Raw genomic sequence first — 19529 nt, 5'->3', positions numbered from 1 at the left:
ACAAAAGCTTGTTGGGGTCCTCAAAATTTTTTAAGAGTGTAAACGGGTCCTGAGATCAAAAAGTTTGACAATTGCTGCTATAAATTTAAAAATTTTAAATATTCTTATTTTTTGTATATATGAGCAAAGAATAGGTGCTTTAGATTTGAAATTGTGTCTACATTTTAGCAAAGTAAAAACTCAGTTGATTCTTTGGCCTGTTAATGCACTGTTTTTAGTTAAGATCCCAAACATTTTATTTGGCATAGCACTTTAATTTTTTTTTTTATGTCGTTTCTCCTTAGCCACTGCGACTTGATATCAAGAGAAAGCTCACTGCTCGATCTGATCGAGTTAAGAGTGTGGATTTGCATCCTACTGAGCCATGGATGTTGGCGAGTCTTTACAATGGCAGTGTATGCGTTTGGAATCATGAAACACAGGTAGAAATTTTTGAGGACTTTATTAAAAATACTGTGTTTATAATCAAAGAGAGAGAATATCGTAACAGAGTCCAGTAGCTATCTGCAGACTGCTTCCTCAAATTGGTACAAAGTATTTTCAGTAAGGAGGAACTAACATTTATAGGGGTATAGCTTGTGGGAGAAACTGTTCTGGACTTGTTATATACAATATTTAAATATTAAATTCTGATGTGGGCAATATTAGCTCTTCTTTGAAATTAAGGAAACTGGCATCAATATAAGATCACTTGCTCTAGATAACATGTTTAGTAGTACTTAATTTTCCATTCAGTGAGTAGTCTAACAGTCTTAAGAATAGGATTTTTAATTTTATTTTTTCCCAAGTGCTCCATGTAATGATATGCAGATAACTTTCAATCAACCATACAAATCATAGATTACATCAGAGAAATATTTGTAGTTTTGATTACACATATGAAAATATGCATTTTAAGATTATCTGCCTTAGGGGGCCGGCCCCGTGGCCGAGTGGTTAAGTTCACACTCTGCTTCGGCGGCCCAGGGTTTCCCCAGTTTGGATCCTGGGTACGGACATGGCACCACTCATCAGGCCGTGCTGAGGCGTCGTTCCCACGTAGCAAAACCAGAGGCACTCACAACTAGAATATACAACTATGTCGGGGGGCGGGGGGGGGAGGAGGAGGAAGGGGAGACGGGGGAGGGGAGGGGGAGGAGGCAGGGGGGAGGAGGAGGGGCGGGGGGAGGGCTTTGTGGAGAAGAAGAAGAAGGACAGAAAAGGAGATTGGCAGCAGATGTTAGCTCAGGTGCTAATCTTTAAAAAAAAAGATTATCTGCCTTAAATGTTTGTTTTGTTCTCTTTCATCTGAGTAAATAATGTATCCTTCAAATTAGCTTATTTCATATTTTCCAATCTTCCTTGACCATCCTTAGTCTTTTTCTTTCAAAGTGCAGAACATATAGTAAGCACTATCCCGTACAGTTATGTATCTACTTGTAAGGTAATTATCCTCAACATCCAAAGGTAAGTTCTTAAAATCCAGGTAAAATTCACATTTGAGGAATTTAAGATGGCAGAAATAGGCTCAGGGAACCAAGGTCAGGAGTAAACCTAAAATGCTCTTACAGTCTTATCTCACGATAATGAAACAGTAATGACAGCGCAGGAAACCAAGACCCCACCAATGACATTTTATATACATCAACACTTTGTTCTCCACTGTATCCCAGTGTCCATAACATTACCTGACACGTAGTAAGTGCTCAGTAATTATTTGTTGGACTAATGAATGATAAACATTCCATTTATCACTATATCAGTGTTTCAGGCTTTCTGTCCTCTGCAATTTCAGATCTTTATCTTATGAATTCCTTTTGCCTTGATGCAGATAACATGCATGCTAACTACTTTTGTTTTTTTTGGTCTACTTCTCCATCCAAATATCTAAAACTTTTCTGATTTTATGCTTAACAGATAATGTTGGTGCCTCTCCCACCCCACCACCCTTCCTAATTCTTCCTGCGGATCCCCTCTCTCAACTCCATTTAGATTGCTCTCAGCTCTGTCATTTCACTGTTGTATGTTCTAAAGCCCAGGTGTACTTCCCTTGTCTTTCTCCAGGCTTTACCGTGACATAACTCTGCTTTATCTGGGTCATCCACTTCACCTTCTGTACCCTCCTGGGCCCTCCTGCAGGGCCATCTGCTTCCCCTTTCATAATTCATCTCATTGGTAATTTCTTGTTTCATTTCTTTCTTTCCTTCAAGAATGGAGGTTCTGTGAGGACAGGGATTACCATAGTCTTATTTCCCACTGTTGCTCCAAGCACATACCTGGCAGTTAGGCTCATAGTAGATATTCAGTAAGTCGTTGAATGGTTGATCTGTTTTAGGTTATCCTGCTTTTTTTCCTCTGCTTATCACCAATAAGAGTTACTTGCTGCTCATGTATATTGAGAGCAAAATTCTTGAAAGAGCCAAAAAGGTTTTTGGAAGTAAATTCAAATGTACTTGAATTTCAAATAAGGAGATACTATGTATTCTTTGAGGTGGTAGGTGCAGTGGTTGAAGAATCAGTATGTTAGGGTGCTGACCTGGTGGCATAGTGGATAAGGTCATGTGCTCCGCTTTGGTGGCCCAAGTGGGTTCGGATCCCAGGCGCAGACCTACACACTGCTCATCAAGCCATCTGTGGTAGTATCCCACATACAGAGTAGAAGAAGATTGGCAACAGATGTTAGCTCAGGACTAGTTGTCTTCACACACACGCACACAAAATCAGTGTGTTAGAATTTGAAGCCATCTTGCTAATTAAATGATGTAAGCAAGCCTTTTAATCATGTTGAGTCTCAGTTTACTTATCTAAAATGAAGATGCTATTGTTGCCTTGCCTACATTACAGGATTGTCAAAAGGATTAAATCATATAAAATTGTGTATGAGACCTATAAGTTACCATACACAGGCGTTAGTCATTATTTTCCTAATTTACACTGGGTGTCTGTCTGTTGAGTGTGTAGCGTTTCCTCCTGTTTAGATTGTTTAGCTTCTAGAGTGCGGAGACCCTCTCTCTTGTCATTTGTTTTTGTATCAGCCGTAGCACTTAACATGGACTTGAGCTATGACTGTTTGTTCTGCAGCTGCTTCGTTTTTACTGCTCAGCAGATCCCTGGATTTGTTGGCTCCTCGTGGGCTTTCGTGGATTTGTCTGTCGTCTTATAGATTGCACGTTCTGTTGGCTCTCAGTGTCTATATCATAGTCAACTAGTAGTGATTGTACAGGTTGGAGCTGATGTCCCCACTTATTCAGCCTTTGTCTGAAGAATCCTTGAAGTCTGGCTTGGGAAGCCAGAGTAGGCTCAACAGTTTTTATGAACCAGTCTCTTCTCCTTTTATTTAGTGCACATGGTTAATCAGTCAGTAAGACTGTGCTGTTTTCATTACTCTCTGGTACAAAAAGAGAGATTGAAGAGTGGTTTTATTTTCAGAATTTTAAAGAACAAGGCATCAAAATGGAAGGACAGAGATGTGTTCATCCCTGCTCTTTCTCAGAGGGTCTCCTAGTTTTCTGCCTTTATCCTGTGTGTTATTTCATTCCGAGCAGCTTGAAGGCACATCTTAATCACTGTGTCTCATACTTCACTAAAAAAGAGATGAATAGTGTATGTATGGAAGCGTATTGCTAAAGTGTACAAAAGAATTGTATCTTATTTATTAGTTTATGAGTTTACGGGTTTAATTTTAAAAAGAAGAACCTAAGAGCTAATTTATTCAACAAATACTTGTTACACTCTGGTTGTTTGCCAGCCACTGTTCTAGGCTCTGGGAATACACTGGTGAACAAGATTCCTGTCCTCAGGGAGCTTAGCAGGAAAGATTGCCATTAAACATGTAATCACAAAGGTGCTGCGTTGTGAAAGGGGAGTGTATGGTTCTGTGGGTGGGTTTTCAGGCAGGGCGGACAGGAGCAAAGGTAAGGCTGGGAGTAACCAAAGTGAGGCTAGAGAAGTAGGGAAGGGCTGGAACACAGAGGGTTTGGAAGTCCATCTTGTGGACATTTGCTTTCTTTTATCTTTTATAAGTTTTAAAATTTTGAATCTGTTAAAGAAAAGTTGATTGGTCTATTTTTTTTTATTTGATTGTTGGGCTTTCGTATTTTAGCCTGAGGATATTTTTAAATTAGAAGTGATCTAAATAATTGGATGTTTTAAATATACCAATAGATTTTTGAGTTATTCTCTTATAACTCAAAGTGTATATTTTTGTTAAATTTGAAAGACACTGGTGAAAACGTTTGAAGTGTGTGATCTTCCTGTTCGAGCCGCCAAGTTTGTTGCAAGGAAGAATTGGGTTGTGACAGGAGCGGTAAGTAATATGAATTTCTAATTCCATTTTCTGAATCGGTCAATGATTATGTAAATGAGCTGCAAAATTTTGATTCTTGATTTGTTTTGTTAATTAGTACAGTATTTGGACCATGGACTTTATACCTTGAGCCTATTGTATACTTTTTTGTGTAACTTACTTCATAACAGTAATGATGGTTTTTAAATTTCCATTTCTAGGATGACATGCAGATTAGAGTGTTCAATTACAATACTCTGGAGAGAGTTCATATGTTTGAAGCGCACTCAGACTACATTCGCTGTATTGCTGTTCATCCAACCCAGCCTTTCATTCTAACTAGCAGTGGTAAGAGATGACCCCTTTTGATCATGGATGTCTCTTTGAGTAATTCATTTTCATTCAGTGAGACATGCAATTCTTTTATTGCTGTTACGAGTAGAGTTCTAATACCAAGCAGCCTTTAAACTCTTTAAATCCATTAATGTGCTATCAATGCTGCTTGCTTTTGTATTTTAATGAAATATCAGCTCTGCTTAGGATTTTGTGTAGCAATTGCTCCAGTTCCTGTCGAGAAAGACCGACCTGAAGGTCTAGATGCTTAAACATCTGCCGAACAGAAAGCTAATTTACATGCTGATGAGTGAGGTTTTGGCAGATTGCCATATACCCTACTCAGTTTTATCTTTATATTGAGACTAGTTTGCTCCTTGGTATTATGTATAAAACAGTGGTCTTTTGGAGGGCACTTAAAACGGATTGCACTGAATTGGTAATAGCTTTTTGAAAATTTTTTTTTTTTTAAAGATTTTATTTTTTTCCTTTTTCTCCCCAAAGCCCCCTGGTACATAGTTGTATATTCTTTGTTGTGGGTCCTTCTAGTTGTGGCATGTGGGACGCTGCCTCAGCGTGGTTTGATGAGCAGTGCCATGTCCGCGCCCAGGATTCGAACCAAGGAAACACTGGGCCACCTGCAGCGGAGCTCGCGAACTTAACCACTTGGCCACGGGGCCAGCCCCTTTTTTGAAACATGCTTATTCCCTAAATAGTCATTGCCATCATTTTCGGTCATACTTAGACTCTAATCAAACTCACGTTCCTCTTTTGTCCTTCTGTAAAGCCCACTGAGTCTTTCTTAAATTTTTTCATGAAATTTTTATATTTGCTGTTAGTAATTTCTCTATTTTATCTCTACTCTTCTGTAGAGAGTTAAGTTTATTCTTAGAATAAATAAAGATTTTGAAAAATCTGTGAAGTTCTGATTCTATTTCTGTAAGTCATGGAATGTGTGATTTGTGTTAGATTTGCTGCCTTAAAAGGCACAAAGACTCTGTGCCTTAGTTCTGAATGAAATAAATAGAAATTGCAACTAACTTGAGCCTTTCTTTTGGCCTAGATGACATGCTTATTAAGCTCTGGGACTGGGATAAAAAATGGTCTTGTTCCCAAGTGTTTGAGGGACACACCCATTATGTTATGCAGATTGTGATCAACCCCAAAGATAACAATCAGTTTGCCAGCGCATCTTTGGACAGGACCATCAAGGTAGGCTATCCGCTGTGTGTCAGCTGTGATTGTTGGTGGAATGTAGTTGGTTTAGGTATTTTACTACTGGCTGCCCAGAAAGTTATTCCTATCTTAGACGTTTCTCTCAAAAACTCAAAATAGGACTTCTCATGTTGATCTAGAAGGGCATATTCTGTTTAGAAAATATTGTGGCAACTCGGTGCTTTTAATGAGGGAGTGTTTTCCCACGTGGGAACAATAAATTGTAAGACTTTTAAACCTCTCCAAACCCAGAATAAGAAAAATGCCACTATCTTCTCCAGATTACTGTTTCCTCCCCTTTTAGTGTATTCGTTGTTGACCTCTCTGCTGATTATTAATCAATTTTATATTTAAATTTCATCTGCCTCCATTTTCTTTTTCTTACTCCATTTCTCCATACTGCTGCCAGTTACCTTTCTAACATAGGATCCCATCTTCTCAGTTCCTAATCTAAGGATAAAGGCCAAATGCCTTGGTGTGGAATACGAGAGTTTCCAAGAGCAGCTTCAGCTAATATATTATGAGACATCGCCTATCACCCTACTCTACTCACCTTTCTCTAGAGGTGCCATGAATGTTCACAGAACCTTCCCTTTTCACCTGTTCCCTCTGCCTTCAGTACTCTTCATTCTCCCTTTTTGATTTATTTTCCTCTGGAGAACTACTCATCTTTCAAGGCTTAGCACAATTATTTACTCTCAGAAGCTCTCTTTAGACATCCATTTCACCTCTAGACAGAGCTGCTCAGCTCATCCCATTCCTTTCACTGCTTTTGCCTCTATTGTGGCTTCTCGGTGAATAATAATTAATGTGTCCCTGGAAATCTGTATTCCCCGAATGTTTGGGGCAAGAACTGTGTCTCCCCATCCCCACCCCAACAGACACTCAGTAGCAGGCGGCACAGTGCCTTGCTTGTACTAGATGCTTATACATGTTGCGTGAGTGCCGTCCTATTCCTTTTTCCATTTATAATATTTCAAGTATCTCTGTGCATAGATTTAAAATTATATACTGCATTAACTTTTGCTTACATGTGTATGTTTACCTTATATTAGTTTTCCTTTAATATAAAATATTAAAAGTTATGTCTGACAGTTATTATTAAATGTTATATGTCTGAATATCTTAGGGTTTTGACCTTACTTTTTTTTCCCTTTTATTGGATTGTCCTTGCCTTTGACATAGGTTGCAAACTTTGAAATTAGTTTTAAACTTTCTTCACTAAATTAGGTATACCTTGAGAACAAGAATTGTTTTATCTTTGGCTCTAGTAAAGTTTGTCGTATACAGTAAGTGGTAAACATTTGTTTACACATCTTTATACTCCCCACAGGGCCTCTGATGTGGTAGGCACTCAATAAATACTTGTAAAGATAAAGTTCAATACCAGTACTGTGGTATGTTTGACTACTTTTCCTATTTTTAATTTTTTAATTAAGCAGTACTTTTCTCCTTGTAATACATCTTATTAAATCCACTTTCATTAGCTTTATATTAAATCCTTCATAAAATCATTTCCTACCCTTAAAGGAGTGTTTCTCAAAGTGTAGCTTGTGAATCTTCTGGGGTATCTCTTAAAAATCTGTATTCCAGAGTTTCACTGTAGATCCACTGAGTCATAATCTCTAGAGAGAAAGTCTAGAAATTGGCATTTTCAGAGAATGTCACAGTGATTCTGCCCCCTGGAAATTCAAGTAAAGTGAGAAAGAGCAAAAATAAATGAGTGAACACAATGAACGTTCTTTAGTTTCTGTCTCCTGGGCTCTGGCGTTTTATGTACTGTCGGAAGTGGTGGCACCGCCTTCCGAAATGCGAGGCTGCGTATTGACTGCAGTGCTGTTGCTCCCTGAAGGTGTGGCAGCTGGGCTCCTCCTCACCAAACTTCACTCTGGAGGGACATGAGAAAGGCGTGAATTGCATTGATTACTACAGTGGTGGTGACAAACCATACCTCATTTCGGGTGCAGATGACCGTCTTGTTAAAATATGGGACTATCAGGTACAGTTTTTTCTTAGCCTTACTTGACAGATGTTAGGCATGCCTCTCACTGTTTCTTACAGGACAGTTAAAACTTGGGTTATGGAACTCTGTTCGTAGAATAACAGCCTAAGGCCTCAGTATTCTCACCTAAACTGTGGTCCCAGAATGCTCCAGAAAAATGAAAATAAATGCCTGTCACAATTTTAAAAATAAAATGCCATCATATTTATTTTTCACTTAATAGTAAAAATTAGAAATTTTAACACTTTAGTTCAAATGAATTCTTACATCCTCTAGTATCCTCATTGGCAGACTTCCATTTATATTTGAAACCTAGCGAAGCAATGAATATTGTCAGAACATCGCCACGGTACAACCATTTTGCCATATAGACCGTTGTAAACCTACTTGTGAAGTCTTGTTACAATGCTTTTGATTTCTAAGGTTTTGTTAAGTTTCTGGTTTTTTGTTTCCCACATCAAAATTTCCACAAGCAGTTAATAAAATGAGGCCTAGAAAACCAATTTTACTTAGAAAGTTATTCAAATGTGTATTTAAATACAGAATAAAATTATTAAAGACATTATCCTAGGAATTTGGGGGGGAAATATTCAGATGAAAACCAGATCTTTTCTTGGGGGGCAGGATGCATTTTTTTCTTCTTTAAATGTGACAGTTGCATTTACTTTTGCTATCAAATAATTAGGGAAAATATGCACACAAGATAATTCTATTTCAGAAATTTCTGTATTAAATTCTATTTAGAGTGTCATAACCACTATCATAATGTATCTGTGCTCTGGGAAAATAAAGGATGAGTTACTTGTTTTTCACTAGTAAAAACATTTTCTGTGTCTTGATTACAGAATAAAACATGCGTACAGACACTGGAGGGACATGCCCAAAACGTGTCTTGTGCCAGTTTCCATCCTGAGTTGCCAATCATCATCACAGGTTCAGAAGACGGTAAGTCAGAAATGCATGCTTATTCCTCTGCTTATAGTTACTAAGTGGATATTTAAGCCAGGTAGTGCCGTGCATTGTAATTGGAGGTTTCCAAAGATTTTGATATTTTTATTAGATTAGAATATTTGAACTGTCAAAGAGTAAAGGGACATCATCATCATGATTCTAATGTGTTTTGATTCTATTACTTAAATAAGAGGATACCCAGAAGTCCTAGAGAAAAATTGAAAAAGCCTGTGCTTTGGAGTCTAAAAACCTGGAGTCAGATTCAGGCTTTGCTACTTCATGGATGTGTGGTTTGGGCAAATTATGAAATGGGAGCAGACATATCCACCTCATAGGATTGTAGTGAAAGGATGAGAAGAAATCACAGGTATAAAACCTCTGGCACATAGCAGGCATCATACCCAGGAAACCCCGTCATTATTTCACACTTAAAATCACATTTCTTAGCTTTAGTTTCTTATACATTTTCTATTATTAATTTATTTATGTTGCTGCATAAAATCACTTACAGACTATAGATCAAAAAATTAAGCTTCCAGGAGGTGTTTTCTGTTTGAATATAGAGATTTCCATGTGGCTAGTTCACCTGACACAGTTCATTGTTGGATGTTCAGATCAACGGGAGTACTCACATTGTTCTTTTTAGGAACTGTGCGTATTTGGCATTCAAGTACCTATCGCCTCGAGAGCACATTGAATTATGGAATGGAGAGGGTGTGGTGTGTGGCCAGTCTGAGAGGGTCCAACAATGTCGCTTTGGGCTATGACGAAGGGAGCATCATTGTTAAGGTAATCTCTGCTTGTCCTCTCTCTGAGGACATGGATGGAGGGACGCAGCTTTTCTTGTATTGTAGTGCAGTCATCTTCCACGTCACCAGTTCTATTAAACTGGTGGCACTTCCTTCATTAAGCACCAGAGATTAAGCACTGGGAGTTTAAAGTGAAGGAAAGGAGTCTCTGTTAAATGAACATAGAAAGTGTTTATTTTGTTGTGGTTTTATTTGTGTTCCTGTTCATTGCTGAGAGCCATTTGTCATTCTTCTAGCTTGGTCGGGAAGAACCTGCCATGTCCATGGACGCCAATGGAAAGATAATTTGGGCCAAACATTCAGAAGTCCAGCAGGCCAACCTAAAAGCAATGGGAGATGCTGAAATTAAAGATGGAGAAAGGTTGCCACTGGCCGTAAAGGATATGGGCAGTTGTGAAATATACCCTCAGACTATTCAGCACAATCCCAATGGGCGGTAAGCCATCGCCAGAATCTTTCTCTGAGCTTCTGAGTATGTTAGAGCAGGGTCTGCATATCCATAGCATGTGTCACCCTGCCCTACGGGGAGCGTTCCTCATGAGCTTTTGCCCTGGCCTCACAATCCTTCTCAGCACAGCTGCACGCAGCCAGACGAGTTGATCAAGTCGGCGTGCAAGGTGAAGCATTGCCTTCCTAGCCTTGTCCCACCAGACAGTTTTGAACAGTTAGATAGTTCTGTATTTACCTTTATTTCAGATGTGTTGGGTTTGTGTCCTTGTGCTCCTTTGAGGGCAAGGATCATGTCTTATCCTGAGTCTTAGTGGGTGCCCTCTAAATACTTGCTAATTCATTTGCTCTTAAGAAGAAAAGCCGATTCTGTGGTATGTGTCTTTTGAAAAAGTTTTGGGCTTGGTAGTAATTCTGCTTCTTAGCTCTAATTTGAACCATCAGTTCTGCTTCTCCCTTAAGATTTAGAAAGCACCAAATATCTTGTGAGAGAGGAGTTTTGAGCACAATGAGTTTAAACCTGTGGAGCTTTAAAAATTATTTTACAGATCTTGGCATTTTGTAATGCCATCCTGCGTATTGAAAAAGACAAAGTATATAAACCAAGTATGCCGCCTCATTCAGTAAATGGTATCCATAATTATTTGTAATATAATTTTCTTATGAAGAGTAAGAATATATTATATATTTTTTCCCTTAACGTCATAAAACTTTTTTGCTGTTTTACATTTTACCTTTAACAATCTAATAGCAGCCACTACAGTGTTATAAATTGTACCTTTGAAGAGAGTTGTTTTATGTTTATTGAGAAAATTTTATTTGTGCAGCATTCTATTTTTACTCTTTATTTGAATGTTAAAATATTCTATTTATTTTGATAAATTTAACAGTCATTAAAAACTGGAGTAAGGTATTTTTAGTCATTTGAATGATCAGCTTTAAAATGAAGATAATCTTGCAACAAGGTAGTGGCGTCTTATGGTGTAAATGGAATAAGCAAAGTGCTCAACCAATACTAGTTGAGTTATTGGGATCCTCCTGTGCATCTCCAGCCCCCTCACCTTCCTCTCCCAAGTCGTCTTTGTTTATATGAGGAGGCCATTGCAATAACACTTGCAGCAATAACCCCATCTTCGTAATTTGCTTTTGGAATTGTTGGGTGGAATATTTGTGTCTCGCTCCGAATTCAAAGAAATGTATTACTTTAAAAGATATTAGATTCAGTTGTAACAGTCAACTGAAATAACATTTGTCATTGGAAATGTTTTACCCTAAGGATGAATCGTTGTTTCTTAACTTCTACATGTCATTGGTCCTCTGTTCTTCCCTCCCTGGCTTCTGTGATTTCTAGGTTTGTTGTGGTGTGTGGTGATGGCGAGTATATCATCTACACAGCAATGGCATTGAGAAACAAGAGCTTTGGGTCTGCGCAGGAGTTTGCATGGGCCCATGATTCTTCAGAGTAAGTTTTGGCCATGTGATACCCGGCTGGCCCTGATTGCAGGGGCTGTACTGTGCGTGGCTGGATTAACGAGGCTCCCGAGGCTCAGTGTAGACTGTGCTTCTCTGTGTTGAAGAGCAGTTCTCACCAGGAATGCCTGTTGGAAGATCAGAGTCAGAGGCAGCTGTGCAGTGAGCTGCCTGTGCCCTTTCTGTCTTCGTGTTGAGCTGGCTCCTTCACACTGATCTAATTATCCTGTTAAACTGGGGGCCCAGCATCCATTTTCTTGATGGAGCCTGTGCAGGGCCTGGTGCCTGTGGGCTCAAGACAAAGTAGGCCCTCCCTGTGCCCTGGCGTTCTGAGATGCTGCTGCCCCTTTCTGAGCTAGTTGGGAGAGACGCTGTAGTTTGATGTCATCTTGATGAGAACTTCATTGAATCTTTTTTAAAACTCATTTTCTGTGATGTTACCCCTTCCCCCCTGCAATTCTTAACAAAATTAATTCTGTCTGAATTCAAAATGTTCTTCTCATTGAAAATGGGAAAAATCATTTAACTCTGAATTGTTATACTAGATAGACACCAAGTGGCTCCTTTTTTGATTCCTTCTTGGTGCAGGTAATAAACATTAGGGCTGTGGTTTTTTCAGACCACACAAGTGAATTACGTCTTCAGTTTTCTTAGTTTTGTTTTCCCCATATTTAGTATTGCCCCCACCCTGAACAGTGGGTAACTTGAGCCTCGGCATTGTGTAATAAGATGCATGTTTTTAGAATTTTTTGACAGTAAGATTTACTGAGAGGTAAGAAATTGTTTGACTCTTTTCATAAGTTTCCTAAATATACTCATATGTGCAGTTCCCTGTGCTAAAAGGTACTTTGTTATTGTCTTAAGTAAAATTACAGTTCCTGATTGCCTTCCCTCTCTCAGCTTACCTCTCCCTCTGTTTTGATAGTTCCCTCTTTCAGCCTTATCCAGCCAAGACCCTGATCAGCATCTTTCCTGTTTTGAGCAAAATACTCATCAGATCACGTCCTCAGATGCTGCTGAATATCCTGCAACAGCCATAGCCCCTCTTTTCAAGGCAGAGGCCTGAATGTACGCAACTTTTTAAGTAGTTGCCAAACATGGCTGACTAGTGAGCCACTTATAAAAGTTTTTCTTTATTTTTAAATTTTCTTTATTTTATTGTGGTATACTTTATACAAAATAAAAGGCGCTATTTTAAATGTAAATTTCTATGAATTTGGACAAATGTGTATAATCCGTAACCACCAGCACAATCAAGATACGGAACATTTCTGTCATCCCACAAAATCCCCTTGTTTCCCGTAACAGTCAGTTCCCCACCCCTGCTCCGTGGCCCCAAACACTAATCTGCTTTTTTGTCACCAGGTAGATAAGATTTATCTTCTTTAGAGTTTCATATAAACGGAGTTGTACAGAATATGCTCTGTGTCTGGCTTCTTTTGCTCAGCATAATGTTTTTGAGATTCATCCGTGTTGTTTTATGGATCAATAATTGGTTCCCTTTTTTGCAAAGTAGTATTCCATTGCATGATACCATGACTGGTTTAATCCCTCACCGATAAATGGATAATTTGGGTCTTTTTCAGTTTCTAATAGTTCGTGAGGCCTGGTAATTTGTGTAATACTGTGAAACCCAAAGTTTGTTATTCAAGTATATCTGCAGATATTTCTAACATTTGGTGGAATTATGGTTTAGTATATAATATGCTATGTTTGCTTCCCTTTTTTCTCCTAGATATGCAATAAGAGAGAGTAACAGTGTTGTAAAGATATTTAAGAACTTTAAGGAAAAAAAATCATTTAAACCAGATTTTGGAGCTGAAAGTGAGTGTTATTTATCTATGATACATTTTTGGAAGCTTTCCAATGGTTCAAAAACATCTAAACAAAAATTTTTCTTTGTTTTTAGGTATCTATGGAGGCTTCTTATTGGGGGTCCGATCTGTAAATGGCTTAGCTTTCTATGACTGGGACAACACCGAACTCATACGCAGAATTGAAATTCAGCCCAAACATGTGAGTTTTCCCTCCATTGTTACTTTTGAAATGTGCATCTTTGTGAGCAGCTCTGGGTCCCTGAGACTGAGAAATGTCCATGTACTCTGCTGTCCCTGTTCCTTTGTGTTGGACACGGTGCCATTTACTTCAGGATTGCTCAGAAAATCAGAGTTGTGGTATTTGAATGAGGCAGTTGACATTGGGTATTTTGAAAAGTATAAAAAGTTATACAAATGCCAGGCGCCATTCATATTTCAAATGGCTTTTGACAGAGTTAACAAAAGCATGCTTTGAAGAGAAGTCAGGGAGCTCTTGACTTGGAAAGGCCTGAGGGGCTCCCACACAATTCAGAAAGCCTTTTTATACTTTACTAAGAACGGCTGTGTAAACTTCAGGTACCTGTCTCCAGTGACAGAATTGTCTACCTTTACCACTACTTGCTGCTTTGACAGCCTTAATTGTCAGGAACTTATCTTTGGAGACAAACCCACCTCCCTGGAGTCCTGCCTCTGTCTGGTGGAGCGTGCATGCTCAGCGCAGCCAAGCGCCCTCAGCAGGGCACAAACTGGCTCCTGAGCGGTGAAAACAACGGGTTCTCTTTATTTGTAAAGCATAGTTATTCATATGGATATCCGTGTTATGGATATATATGCCACATTTGTGTGTATATGCATAAACATATGTATAGTATCTGTGGTACTAAAATTTTGTAGAGGAGGTGCTTAGGAAAAAAATGCCTGAAAAGCTTCCTGGGGGGTGTAATAATGAAAAAAAAAAGGATGAGAAATACTATTCTAGAGTAATAGGGAATAAGCTCCTGCTCTGCTAAATTACAGCCCATCCGTGTTTACTGACAGCTCTCCTCCTGTCTCCCTTTGGTCTTTCCATTTCTAGACTAAATAGAACAACACTGCCCCGTCCACCCTCCCAGATACATACACACACATACATAGACACTGCATAAAACTAAGTACGTACTTACTATCTTAATATAAGATGATAAATCTTGTAAGAAACAAAGTGTACACAGTTTCTTCTATCCACTCAGAAATCCAAAGTCATTTGTGTTTTTGTTTGTCGTGTTGCAGATTTTCTGGTCTGACTCTGGAGAGCTGGTCTGTATTGCCACCGAGGAGTCATTTTTTATCCTTAAGTATCTGTCAGACAAAGTCTTGGCTGCCCAGGAAACACATGAGGGAGTTACTGAAGACGGCATTGAAGACGCCTTTGAGGTGATTGTATCAGTGCAACTTTAGCTTTGCTGTTAAATGATTTATAGTCTTAGAACTTCACTGATTTTAACATTTTATTATGTTAGATTTGAAATCAAGTATTTAAGGAGTTCTGGTGAAGTGTGAAAATTATAATCTTGTCTCAAAGATCAGGGTCTGAAAGCATATATGTTTAAAAGAAATTTGTGCTTTGGTTTTAAGAAATCTTGAGACTAACTTTGATATCTTTCAGTAAGGAAATTAGAAGGTGTTTTGGTCTTAAGACAGTTTAGCCAGAGTATTTTAAGTGAGCTCTCCGATGGTGAAGATAAGTCATCTATTATGGAGATATCCTGGAAGATTTTATGCAATACTTCTTATCCGTTTCATGTGTGTTAGGAGTTTAGATGAACACTTTTCTAGATCACAGCTTTGATGCAGCAGTGAGATCTTACATTACAAATACTCATCCAGAGTCTGTTGTTAAATGAAGAAAGAAGATAGAAATTCCAAGGCCATTTTCTTTCTGGAAGGAGGATTTTACCCCAGTTAGATTGTTTTTTGTTACTCACAGGATTTTGAATGCTGGATAAGGATGTAATAGACTTTATTTCCTTTCTGCAGGTTCTTGGTGAGATTCAGGAAATTGTGAAAACAGGGCTGTGGGTAGGCGATTGCTTCATTTACACAAGTTCTGTGAACAGATTGAATTATTATGTTGGAGGAGAAATAGTCACGATTGCCCACTTGGACAGGTAGCTGACTATTGTTTTGCTTTTTGTCTTAAGCATCCTAAATTTAAAATTATGCTTTTTAAGCAAAACCTGTTGCAGGCTTGTAGCAATGAGAGGCCTGATTTTTCAGAGTTACAGTTTTAGTAGGTTGGCTACTGTTAACCAAAATTGCATCAATTAAGTGGAAAGATTTTGAGCAAGAGGCAGGGTGTGGGTCTGTGTGTTTACTGATTTGGGCTTCCTTCTAAATTAGTTGCTGTTTCTGTTACAGGACCATGTACCTCCTGGGCTACATCCCTAAGGACAACAGGCTGTATCTGGGGGATAAAGAACTGAACATCGTGAGCTACTCCCTGCTGGTCTCCGTGCTGGAGTACCAGACGGCTGTCATGCGAAGGGACTTTAGCATGGCCGATAAGGTGCTTCCTACTATTCCGAAGGAACAGAGGACCAGAGTTGCACACTTTTTGGAAAAGCAGGTAAGATGATTTTTCGTTTGTTTTCTTGTTATGTGTTTTTTAAAACCAGCAATTTAAAAGAATGGTAGTATGGGTTTGAAAAAATGTATTTCTCAATTGCCGCTGATTTTCCTATGGCAGTGGAATTTCTCCTGTAAATTTAAGTCACTTGTCATGGTCTTCCTTGTCCTTTCTCATTGCCCTTAGTACTCCTGTTAAATGTTGGAGGTGATCACCAGTCTTCTCTTTCTGTAGACTTCCTTTCCATTTATCGATATTTTCATCTCCATGCTGCATTTTTCTCTCTATCCTAGCTGGCTTTTTCCTTTTTTTTTTTTTTTTAATTGTGGTAGACATGACATAACATTTACCATTAGTGATACGCCTTTTTTGTAGTGGAATGTGTTTTAGTCAGTTATATGTACACAAAGTATAAAGTTCTGCAAGGCTTAAGAAAAAACCAGCACTCCTTTCCCTCTCTCTACTTTTAATTAATCACTTTTAATTCTTTTAGTTGACTCTCTCCGTATTTATTTCACATCTCTAGGCATAGCTTTAGGCATTTCTGATGACTTCCCACTCTATAGAAGATGAGGATTTTTCTGTCACCCTTCTGCTCCTACCACATACATGCCACTTTCCTTCCCTTACCCTCCGGGTAGTCATATCATAATTTTGATTGGGTCGGTATTCAGTGTTTATATTATAATGACTGTGTAAACACTGTTCACCGCTGAGCTGTGTGGTATAGTATAGCTTTCCCTTCCTGCAATTGTTGCTTTCCCTAGAATTAATAATTGTCTCCTTTTTTTTCCTTTGCTTATTTTTCTGTGTACATAATGGTTAGTTCTCCCTAGATTCTGCTGGTTCTCCAGATTTCCTTGAAATCTTTCAGTATGATTAGTCTGCTTCAGGCTAAACTGGTGTTTTTGCTCTCCTCATGGATATCCCTTCACCGTCATGTTGGGGCTTCCCTTTGCCTTTCCCTTGAGTTGGATCCATTGTTTCCTTTATCCCCTATCTTCTTTCCTGGTTTACTCCCTCATTTTGCTGGAGCATGTACTTCAGTAGTTTTCCGAGAAACAGTTATTAATGGGAAGTAAATTTTTCTGTGACCTTGATTATCTGAAAGTGCCATTGTTTTACTCTCAAACACATTTGACCACTTAACAGGATATAGAATTCTAGGTTGGAGGTAATTTTCTGTCAGAATTTTGAATGCATTTTTTTTTATTGCCTCCTAGCTTCTAGTCATTGTTGAAGTCTAAAGCTATTTATATTCCTGATTCTTGGTACCTGATTTACTTTTTCCTCTCTAGAAGCTTTTTGGATCTTGTCCCTGTTGTTCTTTAAATGTTACCATGATGGTGGGACTTGACAGGTCAATTATCATTCGTTCTTCTGGGTATTAGATGAGCTCTTTTAAATGAAAAATCATGTCTTCATTTCCGAGAGATTTTCTTGAATCATTTCTCTGATGATTTCCTTCCTTTGTTTTCTGTATTCTCTTTGTGGAACTGTTAGTCAAATGTTAGACCTCCTGCACTAGTTTTCTCATTTTGTTATTCGTGGCCTTTTTAAATCTTATTCTTGCTTGTGGATGAAAGTTTCTCCTATTGCCCTGAGGATGTGGATGATAGGTTTTTTGTTGTTTTGAAGTTTTTTTTTCCCCGTACCTGGTATGCTTCCTTCAAGTTGCTGTTAGTCGTTCATTTTGATCTGTCTTTCCTTTTAGAGATTTTCCTCAGATATCTGATGATCCTTGGGCCCTCATTTAAGGGTGGAGATCTAAGCAGTAGATCAGAAGGTCTGAGTTTGTGTGTGGGCTTGTTGGGTATGGACTTCACAAGGTGTGATGAGGCTGGGCCATTTGATTGGGGAGCCTCAGTGTCAGTGTATTCATCTGGTGGATTAATGAGCACTCAGCAGCGTACCAGGCACTGTTCTAGCTGCCGTATAGCCCTCACTGACCTTTTAGGATTGTACCCTGGGGCCGGTTAGAGTTTACAGAGAAGCTCCCCCGGCACCATCTTTCTGGAGGCTGAGTAGAAATGGCTTGGGGTCTCAGTATTTAGTAGGTCTCAGTGTCCCTTCTCGAAATCTCCAGTTTTCCTTTTGATACTCAGTACTCCTGCCAGGTGTGCAGGGTGTCCCTGACTGGAGACCCTCTAGCTTCCCCTGCCAAAGAAGAAACCTCCTGTCTTCTGTGGGTATCCAGAGGCGGTGGGGGGGGGGCAGGTGGGGGGACCTGGGAATCTCACGGCTGCTTATCCAGACTTGCAGGCCGCTCGTGTTGTTTGTTCCAGCAGCGCCCTTCACGAGCGCCCTTGGGGATTCGCATATGGGAATCAGGTTGTTTCCAGGCTGTCCTCACTCCTGATTTAGGGTTTGTTTTCTCTAGTGTTTTAACTGAACATTTATACTCCACCAGCTTCCTGGCTTCCAAAATTTTGTTACTAGTATCTCCTCTGCCTTTCTGTGTGTCCCTGGGAGTTTATGCCTTAAAAAAAAGAATCCCTTTAGTGTCATTTCACTGGGAGTTTGGCGGGAGACAAAAGTATCTTTAGTCCACCTGATGTCATCTGCTTTGCCCTTTCCTGTGTCTCACTAGTTCCACAGATCCTCCATCCTCCACTCTTGATTGTGTATTGTCCACATCAGTGCTAGGGAGGAAAAGGAGTAAGGCAGATTACTCAGAATGCCGTGTTTACACTGTACTCCTGGATGCATGGGGGGAGGGGCAGTTTGTATGGTCTGGGAAGTTACAACATTTTAACACAACAATACGGCCAACCCGAAGATCCAGCCGGACTGAAGTCAGAGCTGCCCAGCTTCTCCCTCCTGACCACCCCACAACTGAGCATTCTCCCTCAGTCTGCTGAAGTCTGAGCTTTTTGTCTGACACAGCACATCCCTCCAGCTGCAGGACTTGCCCATAAGGCACACCCCATCAGTACTGTTTGTCCTGGGGGAGAAGCTAACTTAGTAATTACAGTAGCTGGTTTAAAAGCCTGCTTCTGATGACTGAGTGGAGCATGGGAAGGCAATTCCAGACTTCCTGCCCTCTGGAGCACCTGCTAGTGAATAAGCTGGACGTGAGACGACCAGTAAAGGCACAGTTGATGACACCCGATCAGTGTCAGGACCCGAAAGCAGAATGTTTACTACGTGACCCACAGGGTATAGAGAATGGGCAAGTTTCACATTTGACTGCCTTTTTTTGAGGGACTGGACCAGGTGGTCTCCAGGGCCCAGCTTAGTGAGTAGATTACAGACAGCTGGGTCTGCACCACCTTGCCTTTCTTTGAAATGGCTTGTTCAGTCAACTTTCCAAAATCCTTTTCCTTTTGATGTTTCTGTTTACTTTTACATTTCTAATTTTACTTGTTGTTTTACTTGACTTTATCTAGCATTAGTCAGCTTCCACTGCCACTGCCTAGAAAACATTAGGCATTTTGTGACTGAATTTTGTCTGCCAGGTTTGTGCTCATCAGTTAATTTAATGACTCTAACTTTTCTCTGTCTCATTAAAGAGTATTTTGTTATCTGTTACTTTCGTCTAAGTTGTGGGGTTTCTTTGTCAGCAGGGTATTTTTAGTTTGAGAGGGAAATGGATGATTTGCCCTGTGTGTGTGTT

General features: G+C 39.4%; 2 protein-coding genes across 3 annotated transcripts in view; one reads left to right on the top strand and one right to left on the bottom strand.

The window, feature by feature from the left end:
* The window catches only part of COPB2 (COPI coat complex subunit beta 2), a 28122-nt gene that overhangs the window by 3539 nt on the left and 5054 nt on the right, over window positions 1–19529 (top strand). Inside the window, exons 2-15 of the mRNA XM_014852001.3 lie at window positions 285–422; window positions 4199–4285; window positions 4486–4612; window positions 5661–5809; window positions 7665–7811; window positions 8660–8759; window positions 9412–9554; window positions 9811–10010; window positions 11373–11483; window positions 13227–13315; window positions 13401–13507; window positions 14578–14721; window positions 15325–15455; window positions 15706–15913. Coding sequence (XP_014707487.1) covers window positions 285–422; window positions 4199–4285; window positions 4486–4612; window positions 5661–5809; window positions 7665–7811; window positions 8660–8759; window positions 9412–9554; window positions 9811–10010; window positions 11373–11483; window positions 13227–13315; window positions 13401–13507; window positions 14578–14721; window positions 15325–15455; window positions 15706–15913 — 1881 coding nt within the window. The remainder of the gene's footprint in view (window positions 1–284; window positions 423–4198; window positions 4286–4485; window positions 4613–5660; window positions 5810–7664; window positions 7812–8659; window positions 8760–9411; window positions 9555–9810; window positions 10011–11372; window positions 11484–13226; window positions 13316–13400; window positions 13508–14577; window positions 14722–15324; window positions 15456–15705; window positions 15914–19529) is intronic.
* The window catches only part of MRPS22 (mitochondrial ribosomal protein S22), a 28593-nt gene continuing 18616 nt past the window's right edge, over window positions 9553–19529 (bottom strand). The window contains exons 8-9 of one of the 2 annotated variants that reach the window (XR_011496603.1): window positions 18465–18555; window positions 9553–9894 (exon numbers count right to left, since the gene is read on the bottom strand). Coding sequence is in view for 1 of the 2 variants with exons in the window: in XM_070493414.1 (XP_070349515.1) it covers window positions 9874–9894 (21 nt within the window). In the remaining variant the exon portion in view is untranslated. The remainder of the gene's footprint in view (window positions 9895–18464; window positions 18556–19529) is intronic. The other variant, XM_070493414.1, reaches the window with a different exon arrangement.

This window comes from Equus asinus, chromosome 21 (assembly GCF_041296235.1).
Source record: "Equus asinus isolate D_3611 breed Donkey chromosome 21, EquAss-T2T_v2, whole genome shotgun sequence".
NCBI classification, from domain to species: Eukaryota; Metazoa; Chordata; class Mammalia; order Perissodactyla; family Equidae; genus Equus; species Equus asinus.
Note: the sequence above shows the minus strand (reverse complement) of the source record. Positions and strands in the feature narration are given on the sequence as shown.